This window comes from Poromitra crassiceps (genome assembly GCF_964638095.1).
Source record: "Poromitra crassiceps genome assembly, chromosome: 3".
Classification (NCBI taxonomy): Eukaryota; Metazoa; Chordata; class Actinopteri; order Beryciformes; family Melamphaidae; genus Poromitra; species Poromitra crassiceps.
The window spans coordinates 28009019-28025153 of record NC_139625.1 but is presented as its reverse complement, the minus strand read 5'-3'; the positions used below and the strand labels follow the sequence as shown (position 1 = coordinate 28025153).

Genomic DNA, 16135 nt, shown 5'->3' with positions numbered 1-16135 from the left:
TATACATAAACATGCTGCCATGACCTTAATAGCACATTTAGCACTGTGTTGAAAAGTCAACAACACCCATAAAAACTGTTGTCACTTGTGGATACGCTCTAGCCTCTACACCTTGGTCTATAACACTAACTGCTTTGAGAGGGCTTTGACTGTGCTCCACCGAGGCACATCTTTTAATCTCCCGCTTATGGCCTGGCCCCTCCACAAAAGCAGGACTCTACACCATGGGGTCAGCACCCACTGGCAAGGACACGTCGCAGATGATGAGGCTCTCCCGTCCCCACGTGCAGTGACCTTGCTTTAGAACTCATCCAAAAACCCGGCGGTCAAGTCACTGTTGTTCTGCTAAATGTGAAATGCAGAAATGTCAACTGACGTCTTTGCGAGTCCCTTTGGGACAGAGTGCTCGCGGTGGGCCGAGGCAGAGATGGACAGCCCCAAAAACACACTACATCCTGGAGGGAGAGGGTCAGTCAAGGGCAACATGGCTATTTTCTGCTTTCATGTAGCTCCACGGAGGACCTTGGCTGTTCCCCGGGGAAATGAGCGCTGAATTTGAGCAAACAGTACGGACACTGTTGCGTAAAGTGTAGTGGACGTAAATGTCTACTATATGAACCATTGTTTTATACAGAGGTTGCAGTTATTTGAATTCCATTTGAATTTTCTAAATCTTCAGGAGCTGGTCCCTTTAGATACATTTCAAGTGCTCCTAAATGACTTATCTGGCTGTAGACGTTTTGATTGTTGATTGCTGATTATTGCATTTAGGATTCTGTAATTTGTCATCGATTTTTGTTTTTAAATCGTTCCATGTCTGCAACTGTATAATTGTGCTGCTGCCTGTCTTGGCCAGGACACTCTTGTAAAAGATTTTTTAAATCTCAATGAGTCTAATTTCCTGCTTAAATAAAGGTTAAAAAAATCAAATAAAAAATGTCTCTATAGGGTTTGCTATAGCTCATTCAATCTAGCTACATTAGCTGGATGTCGTCTCACCTGGCTTTCCCTTTGTTCTCAGATGAACCTAGAGACAGACAGCGTGTGCAGAGAGCAGACAGACGCATTAATGTTTTATTTTGCATGCTGTGTGGCACTTGACACCCTGGTGTAAGAGAGCATATGTGTCTGAGACAAGTCATGGCTGCTGGCCACATCTCATATAAAGTACAAACAAGACAAGAGCGATGTGGGAGCTACTAAATCTAACCATGTCACCATAAGTCCCAGAGTGCCTTGCGCCACAGAAGAAAGCCGAGCAGTCGGGAGTCAGGGGGCTCGCTACGCCTCTGCAGGCCGACTTGTAAAGAGAAGTTAGGTGTGCGTTTACATTTACTAAAGTGAATGTTTTCTAATAGATAATTAGATCAATCACCTACAGACTTTTCAAACATATTTCATTGCAGGATGATGTTTTCTTTGTTGTGTTTGTGAGGAACAGATTTTATAGTATTACCCCTAAAATAAGATTTTACATCAGTAATGTACAACACCGATCTTGAAAACGTTTTTCAAACACCACAGAAATGTGTAAGAAATGACTGTTCTACAGTCATTGCAATCAAAATGCGGCCCCAGGACCGGATTCAAAGAAAAACAAAACGATCCCCAAAAACTCAATAAAAGGCAGAATTATGTTAAACAAGGCCAGGTCGAAACCTGGCATACGGCCGGTGCATGGGATCACCCATGTATACCCATACACATTTTAACAATCAACAGAACACATACAGTATAAGCTGTCATCTGATTTTCCACCTTTTTTCCCTGTTTGTGTTTAGGGATGCAGGATAAAGATTTTTTTTTTTTTTTTTAATAAATGCTGCAGCTGCACACTTACTGTTTAAACTTGAATTATAATTGTTGTTTTTCTTTGTTGTTTGATGTGAATTTATGGCTTTTTGGCACCTATATGTAACCTTTTAAGGTTGAGATAATTGTATTATCATTATATGGTCCAACTATTTCAGTAAAGCACTTGAAACACTTGAAATATTCTTACTTGGGTGGTATCATTCTACTTGAAATTATGGTAAAATGTATTATTTTTAGTAAAATAACATGTCACATGTGCAATGCAATATTTGTAATGGAATCATTATGGGACACGGCTAAGAGCCAAACTTAGCCATAGTTCCATAATGATTCCATTTGCATTGCACACGTGCTACACTATGCTAGCTAACGCTGTGCCAGGTATTAGCCGTGTCCCATAAAGATTCCATTACAAAACACGTTAACGTTAACGTTAGCCAAACGTTTTTTTGGTTACACAATGCATTGCCAGCTATCTCAAAAACTAATGTGACAGGATAAGGTCCGTTTGATATGTTGTTAAACATGTTATTTTACACCGTTTGAAAGAATGAACCCACCTTGAATTCTTTGAACAGGTCTGCCATAAAAAGTTGAATGGAGGCTAAGTAAGCAGCAGAAGCACTATTGTTTTTGTTTTAAATACTCGAGGGCTACATGCCACTGGGGTTGCACTGTCTGCACTCACTGCCATACAGAGTTGAATGTAAGAAGTAAGCAGAAGCACATTGTTTTGTTTTAAAGTTGAAGGCTACATGTCATTTGTTCATTGGAAATGGTTGCATACTTTAATAAAGGAGATCTCACCGCTGTTTACATGCTTTTCCGATCGGCTAACACGCTAGTTATAGCCTACTTAGCTCAGCTGTTAGCTACTTATCTTAGCTCTCTCCCTCGCGGTAAGATGTTCATGTTCCTTACGCATAACATTCATGTATATTTGCTGGAAGGGGAGACATCTCCCGCTACTGTTGATGGCCAGAGACACTGGGAAATGTGTGTTTGTTTATTTGTTGCGTCGCGTGTAACGTTAACATGGGCGCCAGCCGTGAGCGACTCTGTCAAGCTAAACAACATCAGATCAGGGCAGACAGGAAGTCCGAAACCGGACATTCGTCAAATAAAACAAATTTCAAAGTAAAAGCCCATCTTGATGAAAGGGTGCCAGGAAGGGTGACAGGAGCGATTGGGACACACGTGCTCCTATAGACCAGTGCAAGCACCGGCCTAAAAATCTCATCTGCTACAGCCATTGGATTTGTATCACTATTATATCAGGAGATTAACAAGAAATTACCAATCACAACGGGAGAGAGGGTTAAAAATAGGGAGACTCCCGCGAAAATCAGGAGTGTTGGCAGGTATAATCTCCAATGTGTGGCCCTTCGCTTACTTGATGTAAGTCAGTATGGCCCTCAGGAAAAAACTGTTGTCCACCCCTGATCTTAGTGATCTAGGTTTGATTAAAGAAAAGATCTATTAGAAAACATTTCCCTTCACTTTCCATCCTAAACGTAACATTATCTTTACAACTCGGGCCGTAGCGAGCCCCCCTGCCAACACCCCCCCCCCCGGCTCTGCTTTCTGGGGTGGCGCAAGGCACTCTGGATATTATGGTTGGGAGTCTCCAGCCAAAGGAGGGTGTGGGAGGGTCAAATTGAGAGCTAATTAGGCTAATGGCTGTCTCCTCAGCCTCCCCCGAGGCCATGGAATAATTAGACTTGTCTCACTGACTCTCTTGTGCACTGAAGAATTGGACTATGAAGCTTTCATCACCATGTATACACTTCACTGAGGACCACTGGGCCTCCTAAAGCCTGACAGAGAAGGAATGAGACACTGAGGAAGAAGGCAGGAATGCTGCTTCCATACAAATGTTCAATGCTCATCGGAGGCTCCATGACTCTCCCAGGCCTATTGAGAAGGGATACTGTGGTCAGGGTGGTAAGGGAGGCTCCATGCCTCTCCCAGGCCTACTGAGAAGGGATAATGTGGTCAGGGTGGTAAGGGAGGCTCCATGCCTCTCCCAGGCCTACTGAGAAGGGATAATGTGGTCAGGGTGGTAAGGGAGGCTCCATGCCTCTCCCAGGCCTACTGAGAAGGGATAATGTGGTCAGGGTGGGTAAGGAGGCTCCATGCCTCTCCCAGGCCTACTGAGAAGGGATAATGTGGTCAGGGTGGGTAAGGAGGCTCCATGCCTCTCCCAGGCCTACTGAGAAGGGATACTGTAGTCAGGGTGGGTAAGGAGGCTCCATGCCTCTCCCAGGCCTACTGAGATGGGATAATGTGGTCAGGGTGTCGTTATCCCGTCCCTTCCAATAACCTGACCCCGCTCCAAAATCTTCCCTCCTTTATACCAGTGCAGATTCTAAGTTATCATGGTTTACAGGCAGCATTTGGGGAATACATTTTCTACAAATCATGTCCATTAGTTATTTAAGCAATATCTCACTACTATAATAAGGCGGAGGGGTTCTGCGGCACACACTTGCTCCACAGCACATGCTGAGCGCAGAGCGCGCGAAGCGTGCTAGAAATGAGCACACAAGCTAGAAATGAGCACGCGAAGCGCATATTTCTAGTCTAATTAATTAATGGAAGTAAACGTTCTATTATTGTTGTTGTTTTATTATTGTTATTATTGTGAAAATGTAAATTTAGCTCATTAAGCTTCACAAATTGTATCTGAAATTTTCACACAACTCCCACATTTCCCTTTGCATATTTGCATTCTTAAAGAACTACGAACACCAATTTGGAAGAGAGGAAAAAAAAGACAGGAAATAAGATGTACGTATGCTTTCCCTCTTTCCACTCATCCATCACTTGTGTCAGAAATTCTTCTTGCTTAATAAGCAAGAAGAAATGCTCATATCCATACAAATGTGTTTGAAAGGGGGCGGGCTGAGCAAGGCAGAAAGAAACACTGTCACTATCCACTCTGAGATGATGTGGTAGTGTTCATGTTTTATGCTCATGAGATAATCACAAGGTATCCAACTAGTAAGTGCCAGGCCTGTTACCCTCCACCTTCAAACGTTCTCTGGATTTCTGATCTCCGGCACCATCTTAGGTTATGCAACTGAACGCAAAATCCAAATCTTGTCCACCAAGCAGCCGTCTTTGGAAACATGCCCCAATGGAAAGACCAATAAATGCCTTCTAGGATCTCATTTCTGTCGGCCTCCACCAATTCAATGTGGGTGAGATACAGTAACGGGCCAGAAATTAACTTTAAATTCCCGAGCACTTACAATATAATAAAACCGCTAACTCAATCACTTTTCTTGGACAGCCCTCTCTCTGTTGGTGGCCATTTGCCTTGATGGATTCCACTCTCAGAGTGAATATTGGCCTCCTCTAAACAAAGCCTGGTGGGATCATCTCATCAGCTGTGTGATGCAGACAGGCTAATGGAAGGACGGCTCTTATACGCTCAGGGCAAAGGGGTCAATATTGATGACTGATGAGCCCATACAAATTGCTTGGAGGTGGGAGGGGAAGAATGAAGCCGGGGTGGTGGGGGGTGTAGCGAGAAGGTGAGTCAGTGAGTGAGTGAGTGAGTGAGTGAGTGAGTGAGTGAGTGAGTGAGTGAGTGAGTGAGTCAGTGTGATAATGGGCTACCTGAAAACAAATGACCTCGAGTGGGGAGGAGGTACTAGACTAGAGGCTAAATGCAGATCAATTGTATAGAAAAAATCTAATAAAAGAACTTCTGTTCTTTTTCAGTTCCATCTTCCTGATGGACACACAAGTAGAGTTTTCCCAGACTAAAAATAGAAAAATATACCAAATGAGCTCCCATGGGCTGCCAGATTTAGCAAAGATCTGCTCACACAGGGTGATGTCATACCAACTGCCAAGCCCTCTGGAGATTCCAAACATCTCATGGCAAATATACTCTACATCGCATAATGCACTTCCACATAGGGCAAGCGCGTAGCTGATGGCAACATCTGGGCCTCAGTTTGGTTTGACACACAATGGATCAGTGGATTCACTGCTCATTAGGCTGCAAAACAACATTAACTAAGGGTTTCTCCTGCCAGCAAAAGGCCAGGAGGAGATGATCTCTTTCATGTATCCTTTGATATCCAAGGATGAGTTGTTATCACTTGGATCAGGCTAATTCTGTAAGACCACAAGGACAAGGTTAGGTGACTGTTTGGGCTGGACATAAAAAAAATACATCTGTAGCTATATTCTACACATCAGCCTTCTAGAGGACAAGGTTAGATAGCCTTGATGTTCAAATAACAGTAACAAGGCCTCAAAAACAACACTATACCAAACACTTTATCTGTGATGGGAGTGTCATCCTCTCTCTCTGGTCATGGTATTAAAAGACAAGTTTCATGCAGAAATGCTTATTCCATCATGTAAATCCACCCCACCCTCTCTGTGACCTCCCTTTGCCTCCATCTTTCTTATGATCTCTCTTTCTTAAACACAGCATCCCTCTTCTTCATTATAGCGGGTGACAGCTTCATACATGGACTCGCATAACAAGGCCAAAGCATTACAATGGCTGCCATTGTCTGTGTGTGACCATGACAGTGCGGGCACTGACTGGCACCGGGTGCATCTCGCAGGCTGCTCTCTCCTGACAGTGCAGCACTGACTGACACCGGGCCGCCCGCCCCGCCTCAAAGCGAGGAAGCTCCAGGAAGTCAAGAATCGGCATAAAAAGAGAAACAGCTCAGGATAAGAGGCTGAGAAAAGAGACTAGAAAACCAGCCCTTGATTTCCTCCTCAATCCCAGGGAGCAATTTGCTGACAAGCAACTTTCACCATTGAGAGCATATCGACTAACAAACAGCAGCAAAGCTGTATAGCAATCCAACAGGTGAAGTAATGTTTCCATAATCAATATCTACGCTTTTGAGGTTACCTTTCTGGTAATTATGCTATATTTACTCAGGACTGGCCTTCATATAGGGCCTTCATATAGATGTTACTCAACTAATTTGGGCTGCCTTACTGCCACATTTCCAAGGCGCTGCTGTGCTGCCCACTTTGACCGCAGTGACAGTACTGCAGCAGTGAGGGGGCGCTGCTGTGCCCCCCCCCCCCCCCCTCTACCGCTGTGGCAGTACTGCAGCAGTACCACAGCAAAGTGGCCAAACTCATTGAGTAACAACTCTACACAGCGTCCCTACTTGAGATCCAGTCTTTACTGAATGTTTTTAATCCAGCCACAGTCACATAAACACTACAGTAAATGATGTGTAGCCAAAGCCACAGAGCACTGTGCTTGTGGTTCTTGTTGTCTGTCATTTTGACAGACAGGGTAGTAAAAATTCTTGTCATACCGTAATCTATTATTACCTGTCATTTTAATTTATTGTCTTTTCATAATGATAACGGAGACAGTCTACGGTGCTAGCAGTTACTTTTCAAAAACAATCGATCACAATAACATTTAATATACAGAAGATCCCTTAGATTGTGCATTTATAAGATTTCTTTCATCTTAAACTTCATGGGGCTTATTTTTCCACACTGGGTGTCAGCCAGAGGTAAGTCTGTTCTGTCCAAGTGCCTCTCCATATTTACATTTTTTCCTTGAAGTGTCCCCCAATTCTTCATACATGAATGAAATAAAACCAAATCAAGTTATAAACGGTTCTTTGTGTGTGGCTATTCACAGCACCCCCCCCCGGCACTAAAACACTGCCACCATTGTGCCTCAACACGGCAAATATGAACGATGCAGGGGGTTTATTTATTACAGGTGGTCTACATGTGCTTATTGACAGTGTTGCCTGTGAGTTGCCGGGTAGATCGTCCTCAGTCAGATTTTCCTGTCACTGAAATATTCTGCTAAGACGACCACTGGCCCCACCCCGAGCGGATTCCTTTGAGGTAGAATAGAGTTGAGAGAGTTGAGGTCAGGTGTTGAAATATCCTGCTAGGAATGGAATGGGTTGCATCACAGCCCAAAACGCTATGCTTGGGGAGCCTATGACTGGTGACGCTTACAGACTGAGTACAGCCAGTGAAGCATCTCCATGAGGCATCTAGGAGGTTGCAGTGGAAATATGCATGAAGTTAAACTCTCAGTAGTTTACAGTTGACCATCTGCCAGATATCTGTGGGTGTAGAGAATGGTTTCAACCCCCACCCCGGTCCCCCCTATTTCTCTCCAACAGGAGATGGTTGAGGAGATGCACTGCAGGCTACTAGATGAATGAAGAGAATGTGGGGTGTACAAAGGGAGGTGAGGGGTGTGCAGAAGAGGTAGCAGAACAGGAGAAACTGGTAGGAAGTAGGAGCATGTCTTTTGTCTCAGAAACCGTTGACAAACGTTGATAGATGTGTTGTACAGAATTCCACAGTACTTGCTCCATGGCAATTCTGACTGTCACCCCTTTAACTCTGTCAGACCACTTCTTTATTCAATTCAGTTTCCTTACCGTCCGGAACATCCTCTCGTTCCCCCGCAAATGGTCTCCATCAGACGAAACCTCCAATGATAATGATGAGTTCTCCTCACTCCATGTCAATGAGGCCCACAGACACATTCTGCTCCTCGCCAGCCACCTCTGCCCACTCTCATCCAAACCTGCTCGTAACACCCTTTCCTGCTCGTAATGCCACCTTCAACTTAACCTCTCAAAGACTGAGCTCCTTGTCATCCCAGCCAGTCCCTCTGTACAACAGATCAGTACCCAGCTCCAATCAGCTGAGCTCATTCCCACGTCGTCTGTCACAAACTTCAACTTGGCTGGCTGTCATGATTGATGACCAACTAACCTTAAGGAACAAGTGGCTTCTGTTGCTCGGTCATGCAGATTTGCCCTGAACAACGTCAGAAAGATTATAACCTAGAGGTGGGAATTAGGGTTGTGCGATGTCACCTAAATAACTATCGCGATGGTTCCACAGTGAAACATTGCGATGGACGATGGCATCGTCGTTGACGGGGGGTGGGGTTAATTCATGATTTATGAAGTCCATGCGGTGCCGTTTGGCTGCGCCACTGCAATGTACGTTCACATTTACAACAGGACAGCTGAGCTCTACATGTCATGAGAGACCAGCGGGCTTGGATAGGCTACTGCTACAGCACAGAGCCAGGCAATTCAAACAGTAGGCTATCACTACCAGCAATATTGAAAGGCTCCACTCAACCGCGACACACGGGGGACGCACAGGCGGCATTAACAATGTGTATTTTGGGCAAATGAATGGGAGTAGGCAGCCATACCGGTCACTACCATTGTAGCGCTAGGAAAGTAGCAGCGAGGGCTGTACCGCTCTTTGTAGGCAACGCACAGTGACGATAAAAGCATCCACATTATCCATTTACGGCAAATAGGCGAATCTCCCAAAAGGTTGCCTATCCCTTTAAGTCACGATACGATAGTATTGCGGTATTGCGATATGCTAGTTTTGCGATTTATGACCTATTTTCCACATGCAAAATATGTCCCCAAAGGAAAACTTTGTCAACATCTGTTTTATCTAAGATGAAGTTTCCAGTCTGTTCATGTCACTTCAATCATTTTTATTGCAGCAAAATTGCCAAGCAGACAGACGGACCAACACTATCATAAAAACCATAAATTTTGCATGCGCCTGAAAATGTATATAATAAAATATTGCGATACTTGGCATTCATGCGATACGATAAATTACGACATAAAATATTGCGATACTATGCGATTTTCCCCCACCCCTAGAAGACCCTACTTGGGGGGAAAATCGATACAGCATAATATCACAATATTTTGTGGGCAATATGTCGTATTGTATGCCAAGTATCGTGATTTTATTATACAAAATGTCAAGTGCATGCAACATTTAGGACAGGCTTTTATGACAGTGTTGGTCATTCTGTCTGCTTGACAATCCCATTTTGCTGCAATACAAATTATTGAAGTGAGACTAACAGACTGGAAACTTTATCTCATTAGATAAAACAGATGTTGACAAAGTTTTTTCCTCTGGGGACATCATTTGCAGTTGAAAAAAGGTAATCAATCACAATATATCGCAATACTCAATATATCGCAATACAATCATATCGCAATATAGCAACAGTATCGTATCGTGATAATATCGTATTGTGGGGCATCTGGTGATTCCCACACCTACTGAACATGCAGCACAACTTTTAGTACAGGTGCCTGCAATATCAATTATTATCTATATATATATTATCTACTGCAACTCCTTATAGGCAGCTGCAGGGCTCATGCTCAAACATCTGCAGATGATCCAGAACGAGATGGCACGCCTGGTCTTCAACAGCGCAAAAGAGCGTATCCTCCACTGGCTCCCAGTTACTGCTCGCATCAAGTTCCAAGTTCACGGTGCTCACCTACAACGCAGCAACCAAAACAGCTCCTACCTACTTCAACCCCATTCAGGTCTACGCTCCCTCCCGCCCACTTCACTCTGCCAAGGATCGACACGTGGTGCTTCCACATCAAGGCAGTGTGAGTTACAAAACTCCATTCGATCCACAGAGTCCCTCTCAATATTTAAGAAAAGGCTAAAGACCTCTCTATGGCTAGCTCTTTAGTGAACACCTTCTCACCTGATGGATTACCTGCCTCTATGCACTGCCCTGTTGGAGCAGAGCTTAGCTTTATATCACTTCATCTTGTTGTTCTCTCCTGAATAGATCGTTGCTTGTATTGTATAAAAATCTCATAATGTAAGACAAATGGGAAATTTGAATTGTAACTGCTTGACATCACATGTTGCTCTTATGCCTCTCAGCACAGCTGTAAACTTACAATTGCAAACTATATCAATAAATGACTGTTGGGTTCATATATTGTTACAACATTTAAAACGCTGCCTGACCAAAAAAAACATGCTGTGTCTGTCCACTTACCTGAACAACTTCTATTCCTCTTTTCCTGAAAGAGAAGAGAAAACAAACTGTTAATAAAATGAATGTAACAGATCAGAAATTGCATCTTCAATAAAATCCATAAGACTGCCTTGCTTGTATCCGTTTCTAGTAGACAATAAAGGGTGCTTTCTCACTGGCGCCCCGGTACCGTTCCGGAGCACACTTGTCCCCAAATTGACCCCAGGTCCGGTACGTTGATGAGTGTGTACGTTGATGAGTGTGTACGTTGATGAGTGTGCACGTTGCGTTGCGTTCCGTGACCGGGTGCAGAACAGGGAACAGGATCTACTTGTACAGGTGGTCTGGGGAACGCTTTGGCGTGCCTGGGAACGGAACACTTGCGAATGTGAACGCCAACTGTTCTGAACCACATAGACAACACACCGTGCGAGGATACACTCCAGGTATAGTTGATATAGCAAGTGCACGCCGTTCCGTTCCCGAGTGCGGAAGAAATGTTGTAATGTGAAAGCTGACCAGCGGGGGAGAGGGGAGGGCGGGCAATCATGCCCGGGCGCCCAACAGAACGAAATCAAAGCAATCATTCCCAGTGAGAAAGCCCCCTAAGACTGTATCACGACAAGTACCCTTATTTTTGCTATATCGTCAAATGGTCTCAGGTCTGTGCATATGGTCTGGTGTGTATGTCAAAAAAGCTCCCTATCATAAGAGGAATCAAACAGAAATTCACCAACGTTTTGAGCAGTTTGGCTATATGGACAGTCAGCAACACAAAGCAAAAAGACAACTGCTAAAACAGAGAGCAAGAATGAATCATTGGGGGGGAAATAAGAATATGGTGAAGTCAATGCTGTTTTGTAGAAAAGGCCAAATTATTAAATATTTTTTTCTGATAGCAGGACAGCAACGTATAATCATTGCAATTGAAATACCAGATTCCACTCAGAGCTGGATAACATTCAACTTTTCAGAAACAGCATGGAAATTTTAAGTTTTGGGTAAAAATCAGTTGCTTGGCAACCAGCAGACCCCTACAACAGTAGAGCCCTCGGCAGCGTTTGACAGACTTCCAGCTGCTCTAAAGCCCCAAACGCACAGGGAGCGTCAGACGCTAGCGTTTTGATGTCCACTCATTGCTTTGAACGGCCGAACACACACCAAGAGCTTTCTGACGCGCGTCAAACTGCCTTGACGCCCGTACTCCGAACCTGTTTGGATTTTCGAGCGTCAAATGAGGTTCCAGCAGCGACCAAAGCACTCTGAGCTAACCCCCCCGCCCCTCTCTGCCCACTTTCATCCCACTCTGTCTTGCTATGCTCCTCAAACAAATCTAACAGCAGTTTAAATACAGCAAGCATGTAAATACGCTAAACAATATCTGATCAAAGTGAGAATAATGTTCTGCATAATAATGTTAACGCATCGGCTAGCAAAATATAGCCTATCCCTGGATGTCATGATGAAATTATTGGTGAAAGTTTGGACAGATTGATTGCATCATTTTCCCGCGCAGCGCTGCCTTTTTTTCCTCCCCCTCTGCACGGCAGACAGGTAGGATGATCCAACAGCCTCTGAATGACAGGGGCTCAAAACTACGGTATAACACGTTTTTTTCATCGGTTATTGTGCCTGCTGCCTACATATAAATTAGTGGTCTTTCCCCCCAAATACTGATGGTTCTGTCATTCTGTGGTGTATACATTTCAGATCTGATGCTTGCAGTGCGCTAAACTTGTTTTGCTCCGTGGGTTTCGGGCTTTACACAGTGACAGTACACCACTACACAGACCACAAGAGGAAACTGGACACATCTCTTCTCTTCATCAGTGCCTATGCCAGGACAAAGTCATCTTTAAGTACCCCACCCTACACACATGCACTAGAAATCCCCCTACACTACACACATACACTACACACACATACACATGCACTAGAAATCCCCCTACACTACACACATACACTACACACACATACACATACACTACAAATCACCCTACACTACACACATACACATACACTAGAAATCTGTCAAGACAGAACAGATAAGACATGTTTCAACCTGCTGGTTTGTGGGGAGACGTCAGAATTAGGCCTATTCTTCCAGTGAAAGAGAAATAATTCAGGCCTACCAAAACACAAGCTGGAGGAGAGAGATGGCATTTGCACAGTCAAGTGTCCTCTCTTGCTCAGTTATTCCACAGCAGGTCAAATACATTCAGATTCAGAACCATTCCAGTAAGAAAAACTTGTGTGGCTGCCTGGCCAGAACACCACATCTCCTGGCTGGGGGACTTTACGACGAGGAACAAAACCACTCCAACACCACGGCTCTGCTTGTCCCAGTTATGAGGTTACAGCCCCATGGTAACAGCAGAGCAGCCATCCGCCGCTTCACAACAATGTGGATATTTAATACTGCAGCTGGCACGTTTCATGTGGTGTGAATGGGGCCTTTGGTTTCATCCCATCTCTGATATCGAGAATGTCTGCTGTCCCATATTGTTACAATGTCTGCCGTCCCATATTGTTACAATGTCTGCTGTCCCATATTGTAATGTCTGCTGTCCCATATTGTTACAATGTCTGCTGTCCCATATTGTTACAATGTCTGCTGTCCCATATTGTTACAATGTCTGCTGCCCCATATTGTTACAATGTCTGCTGTCCCATATTGTAATGTCTGCTGTCCCATATTGTTACAATGTCTGCTGTCCCATATTGTAATGTCTGCTGTCCCATATTGTTACAATGTCTGCTGTCCCATATTGTAATGTCTGCTGTCCCATATTGTTACAATGTCTGCTGTCCCATATTGTAATGTCTGCTGTCCCATATTGTTACAATGTCTGCTGTCCCATATTGTTATGTCTGCTGCCCCATATTGTTACAATGTCTGCTGTCCCATATTGTAATGTCTGCTGTCCCATATTGTTACAATGTCTGCCGTCCCATATTGTTACAATGTCTGCTGTCCCATATTGTTACAATGTCTGCTGCCCCATATTGTTACAATGTCTGCTGTCCCATATTGTAATGTCTGCTGTCCCATATTGTTACAATGTCTGCTGTCCCATATTGTTATGTCTGCTGTCCCATATTGTTACAATGTCTGCTGTCCCATATTGTTATGTCTGCTGCCCCATATTGTTACAATGTCTGCTGTCCCATATTGTTATGTCTGCTGCCCCATATTGTTACAATGTCTGCTGTCCCATATTGTTACAATGTCTGCTGTCCCATATTGTTATGTCTGCTGCCCCATATTGTTACAATGTCTGCTGTCCCATATTGTTATGTCTGCTGCCCCATATTGTTACAATGTCTGCTGTCCCATATTGTTATGTCTGCTGCCCCATATTGTTACAATGTCTGCTGTCCCATATTGTTATGTCTGCTGCCCCATATTGTTACAATGTCTGCTGTCCCATATTGTTACAATGTCTGCTGTCCCATATTGTTATGTCTGCTGCCCCATATTGTTACAATGTCTGCTGTCCCATATTGTAATGTCTGCTGTCCCATATTGTTACAATGTCTGCTGTCCCATATTGTAATGTCTGCTGTCCCATATTGTTACAATGTCTGCTGTCCCATATTGTTATGTCTGCTGCCCCATATTGTTACAATGTCTGCTGTCCCATATTGTAATGTCTGCTGTCCCATATTGTTACAATGTCTGCTGTCCCATATTGTTATGTCTGCTGTCCCATATTGTAATGTCTGCTGTCCCATATTGTTACAATGTCTGCTGTCCCATATTGTTACAATATCTGCTGTCCCATATTGTTACAATGTCTGCTGTCCCATATTGTTACAATATCTGCTGTCCCATATTGTTATAATGTCCGCTGTCCCATATTGTTACGTCTGCTGTCCCATATTGTTACAATATCTGCTGTCCCATATTGTTGCTCAGTCAACACCATGAAAGGGATGGAGGGAAGACTCAACAGACAAGCAGGCCAGGGTCAGCAGCACGTTTTGTTTAGGCTTGACACACAAGAACATAGAGATACGGTGACAAACAAGGGACTTTTTAGTACACCACTTCAGTAACTTATTAAGACACATATCATGTAACTGTTAACTCTATGCAAAAAGAAAAAGAAGAGGTTCAAAGATGCACAACTCTAAAACTAGAAATGCACCGAAGGCAGAAAGGGACAGATGTTTTAGCTTTTGGCTTTCATCGCTGTATACCAGATTTAGGATACTAGATAGAGCTGATTGCTGCATGAATGATGTGAACACTACTTACAAAGTGTACAAGTGGTTGTTTTTCAGAATGTGTCGGCCTGTACAACAATGATAGCATGATAGTAAGGAGAAAGGCTAAGTCCAAAAACATGGTTTTCCTTCTGTATGGGTGGAGCTCAATCAATGTTATGGGGCTTTGTGTCCTAGAGAGCTTAATGGCTTTGCCTTGACAGTAAAAAGATTCCCATAGTGTCCAATGACGCTCAGGCTCTTGTCCAGAATAGCATCTATTTCCCCCAATCAGGTATGTGAGTCAGTCAGCCGCAGGACGCCCCTGAACTGCTGTGGCAAATTATGAATGGGCTCAAGGATAAAGCCAAGTGGGTCCAAGGTGCCTCTGACCAGCAGGACTCTCCCAATGGCCAGCTGCAAGAGACAGGACAGCACTCACAATGTCAGCTGCATGCTGCCACATAGTGTGAGCGAGGGGGAAGAGGCTTTCTTGGTTGCATTGAGGCCAATGCGGAAGTAGTCTCACTGGCCAGCCTCCCCTCCCTTCTGTGAGAGTCGTCTGGCTGCACGGAAACGGGCAACTGGGATAAGCCCTCCTCTGCTCTACTCTGCTCTCCCATTGGAGCGACTGTTTCGGTGGCAGCCGGATGTCCACTCCCGGCTTATTACAAGCTCTGTCATTGGCTCCGACCATGTCAATCAGAGCGGCTTCCGCTCCCTCCTCCCTCCCCCCTGTGTGTCGCTGTAAATAGTGCCCTGCCGCCGCAGTGAAAACAACAACGCTAACTAGCTAGCATTAGCAAGCTAGCTCGTTGCTACACACTGAAAACGGCAAGTTGGATTGTTTGAAACTATTTTCCAAGAGCACTGCCACTAATCGCCGCCCATCGCAGTCCCACTATGGAGACCTGCGGCGCCAGACTCCTCGGACGGAAGGGAGAGGAGGCTGGCCAGCGAGACTACTCGAACCCCAACTATCTACAACCTTCCTATCCCTAGCCCCGCCTTGATAGGCCGGCGGGCCGCAAGTTGAGTATCACTGCTGTATAGGCTACATACAGTACAACACAAAAGGCTGTTATTTACCCTTTGTCGCCACAAATATTATTTAACTAAAATCATTAAAATTGACAACCGGTCCGCGACTTTTTTTTTCCATGGATCTACCGGTCCTTGGCACAAAAAAGGTTGGCAACCCCTGGTCTAGACCATAACAAGTAAATCTGTTTTTCTTGTTTGAGGTTCGACAATAAGCTGCCACTATTGCATAACAGCAGGTCT

The 16135-nt window shown here is 44.4% G+C and overlaps 1 protein-coding gene across 2 annotated transcripts in view; it reads right to left on the bottom strand.

Annotated features, from left to right (window-relative positions):
- Positions 1–16135, bottom strand: part of LOC310773833 (inositol-tetrakisphosphate 1-kinase-like) — a 58953-nt gene that overhangs the window by 39476 nt on the left and 3342 nt on the right. For both annotated transcript variants that reach the window (XM_083633794.1, XM_083633795.1), the window contains exon 3: positions 10664–10688. In XM_083633794.1, coding sequence (XP_083489920.1) covers positions 10664–10688 — 25 coding nt within the window. The remainder of the gene's footprint in view (positions 1–10663; positions 10689–16135) is intronic.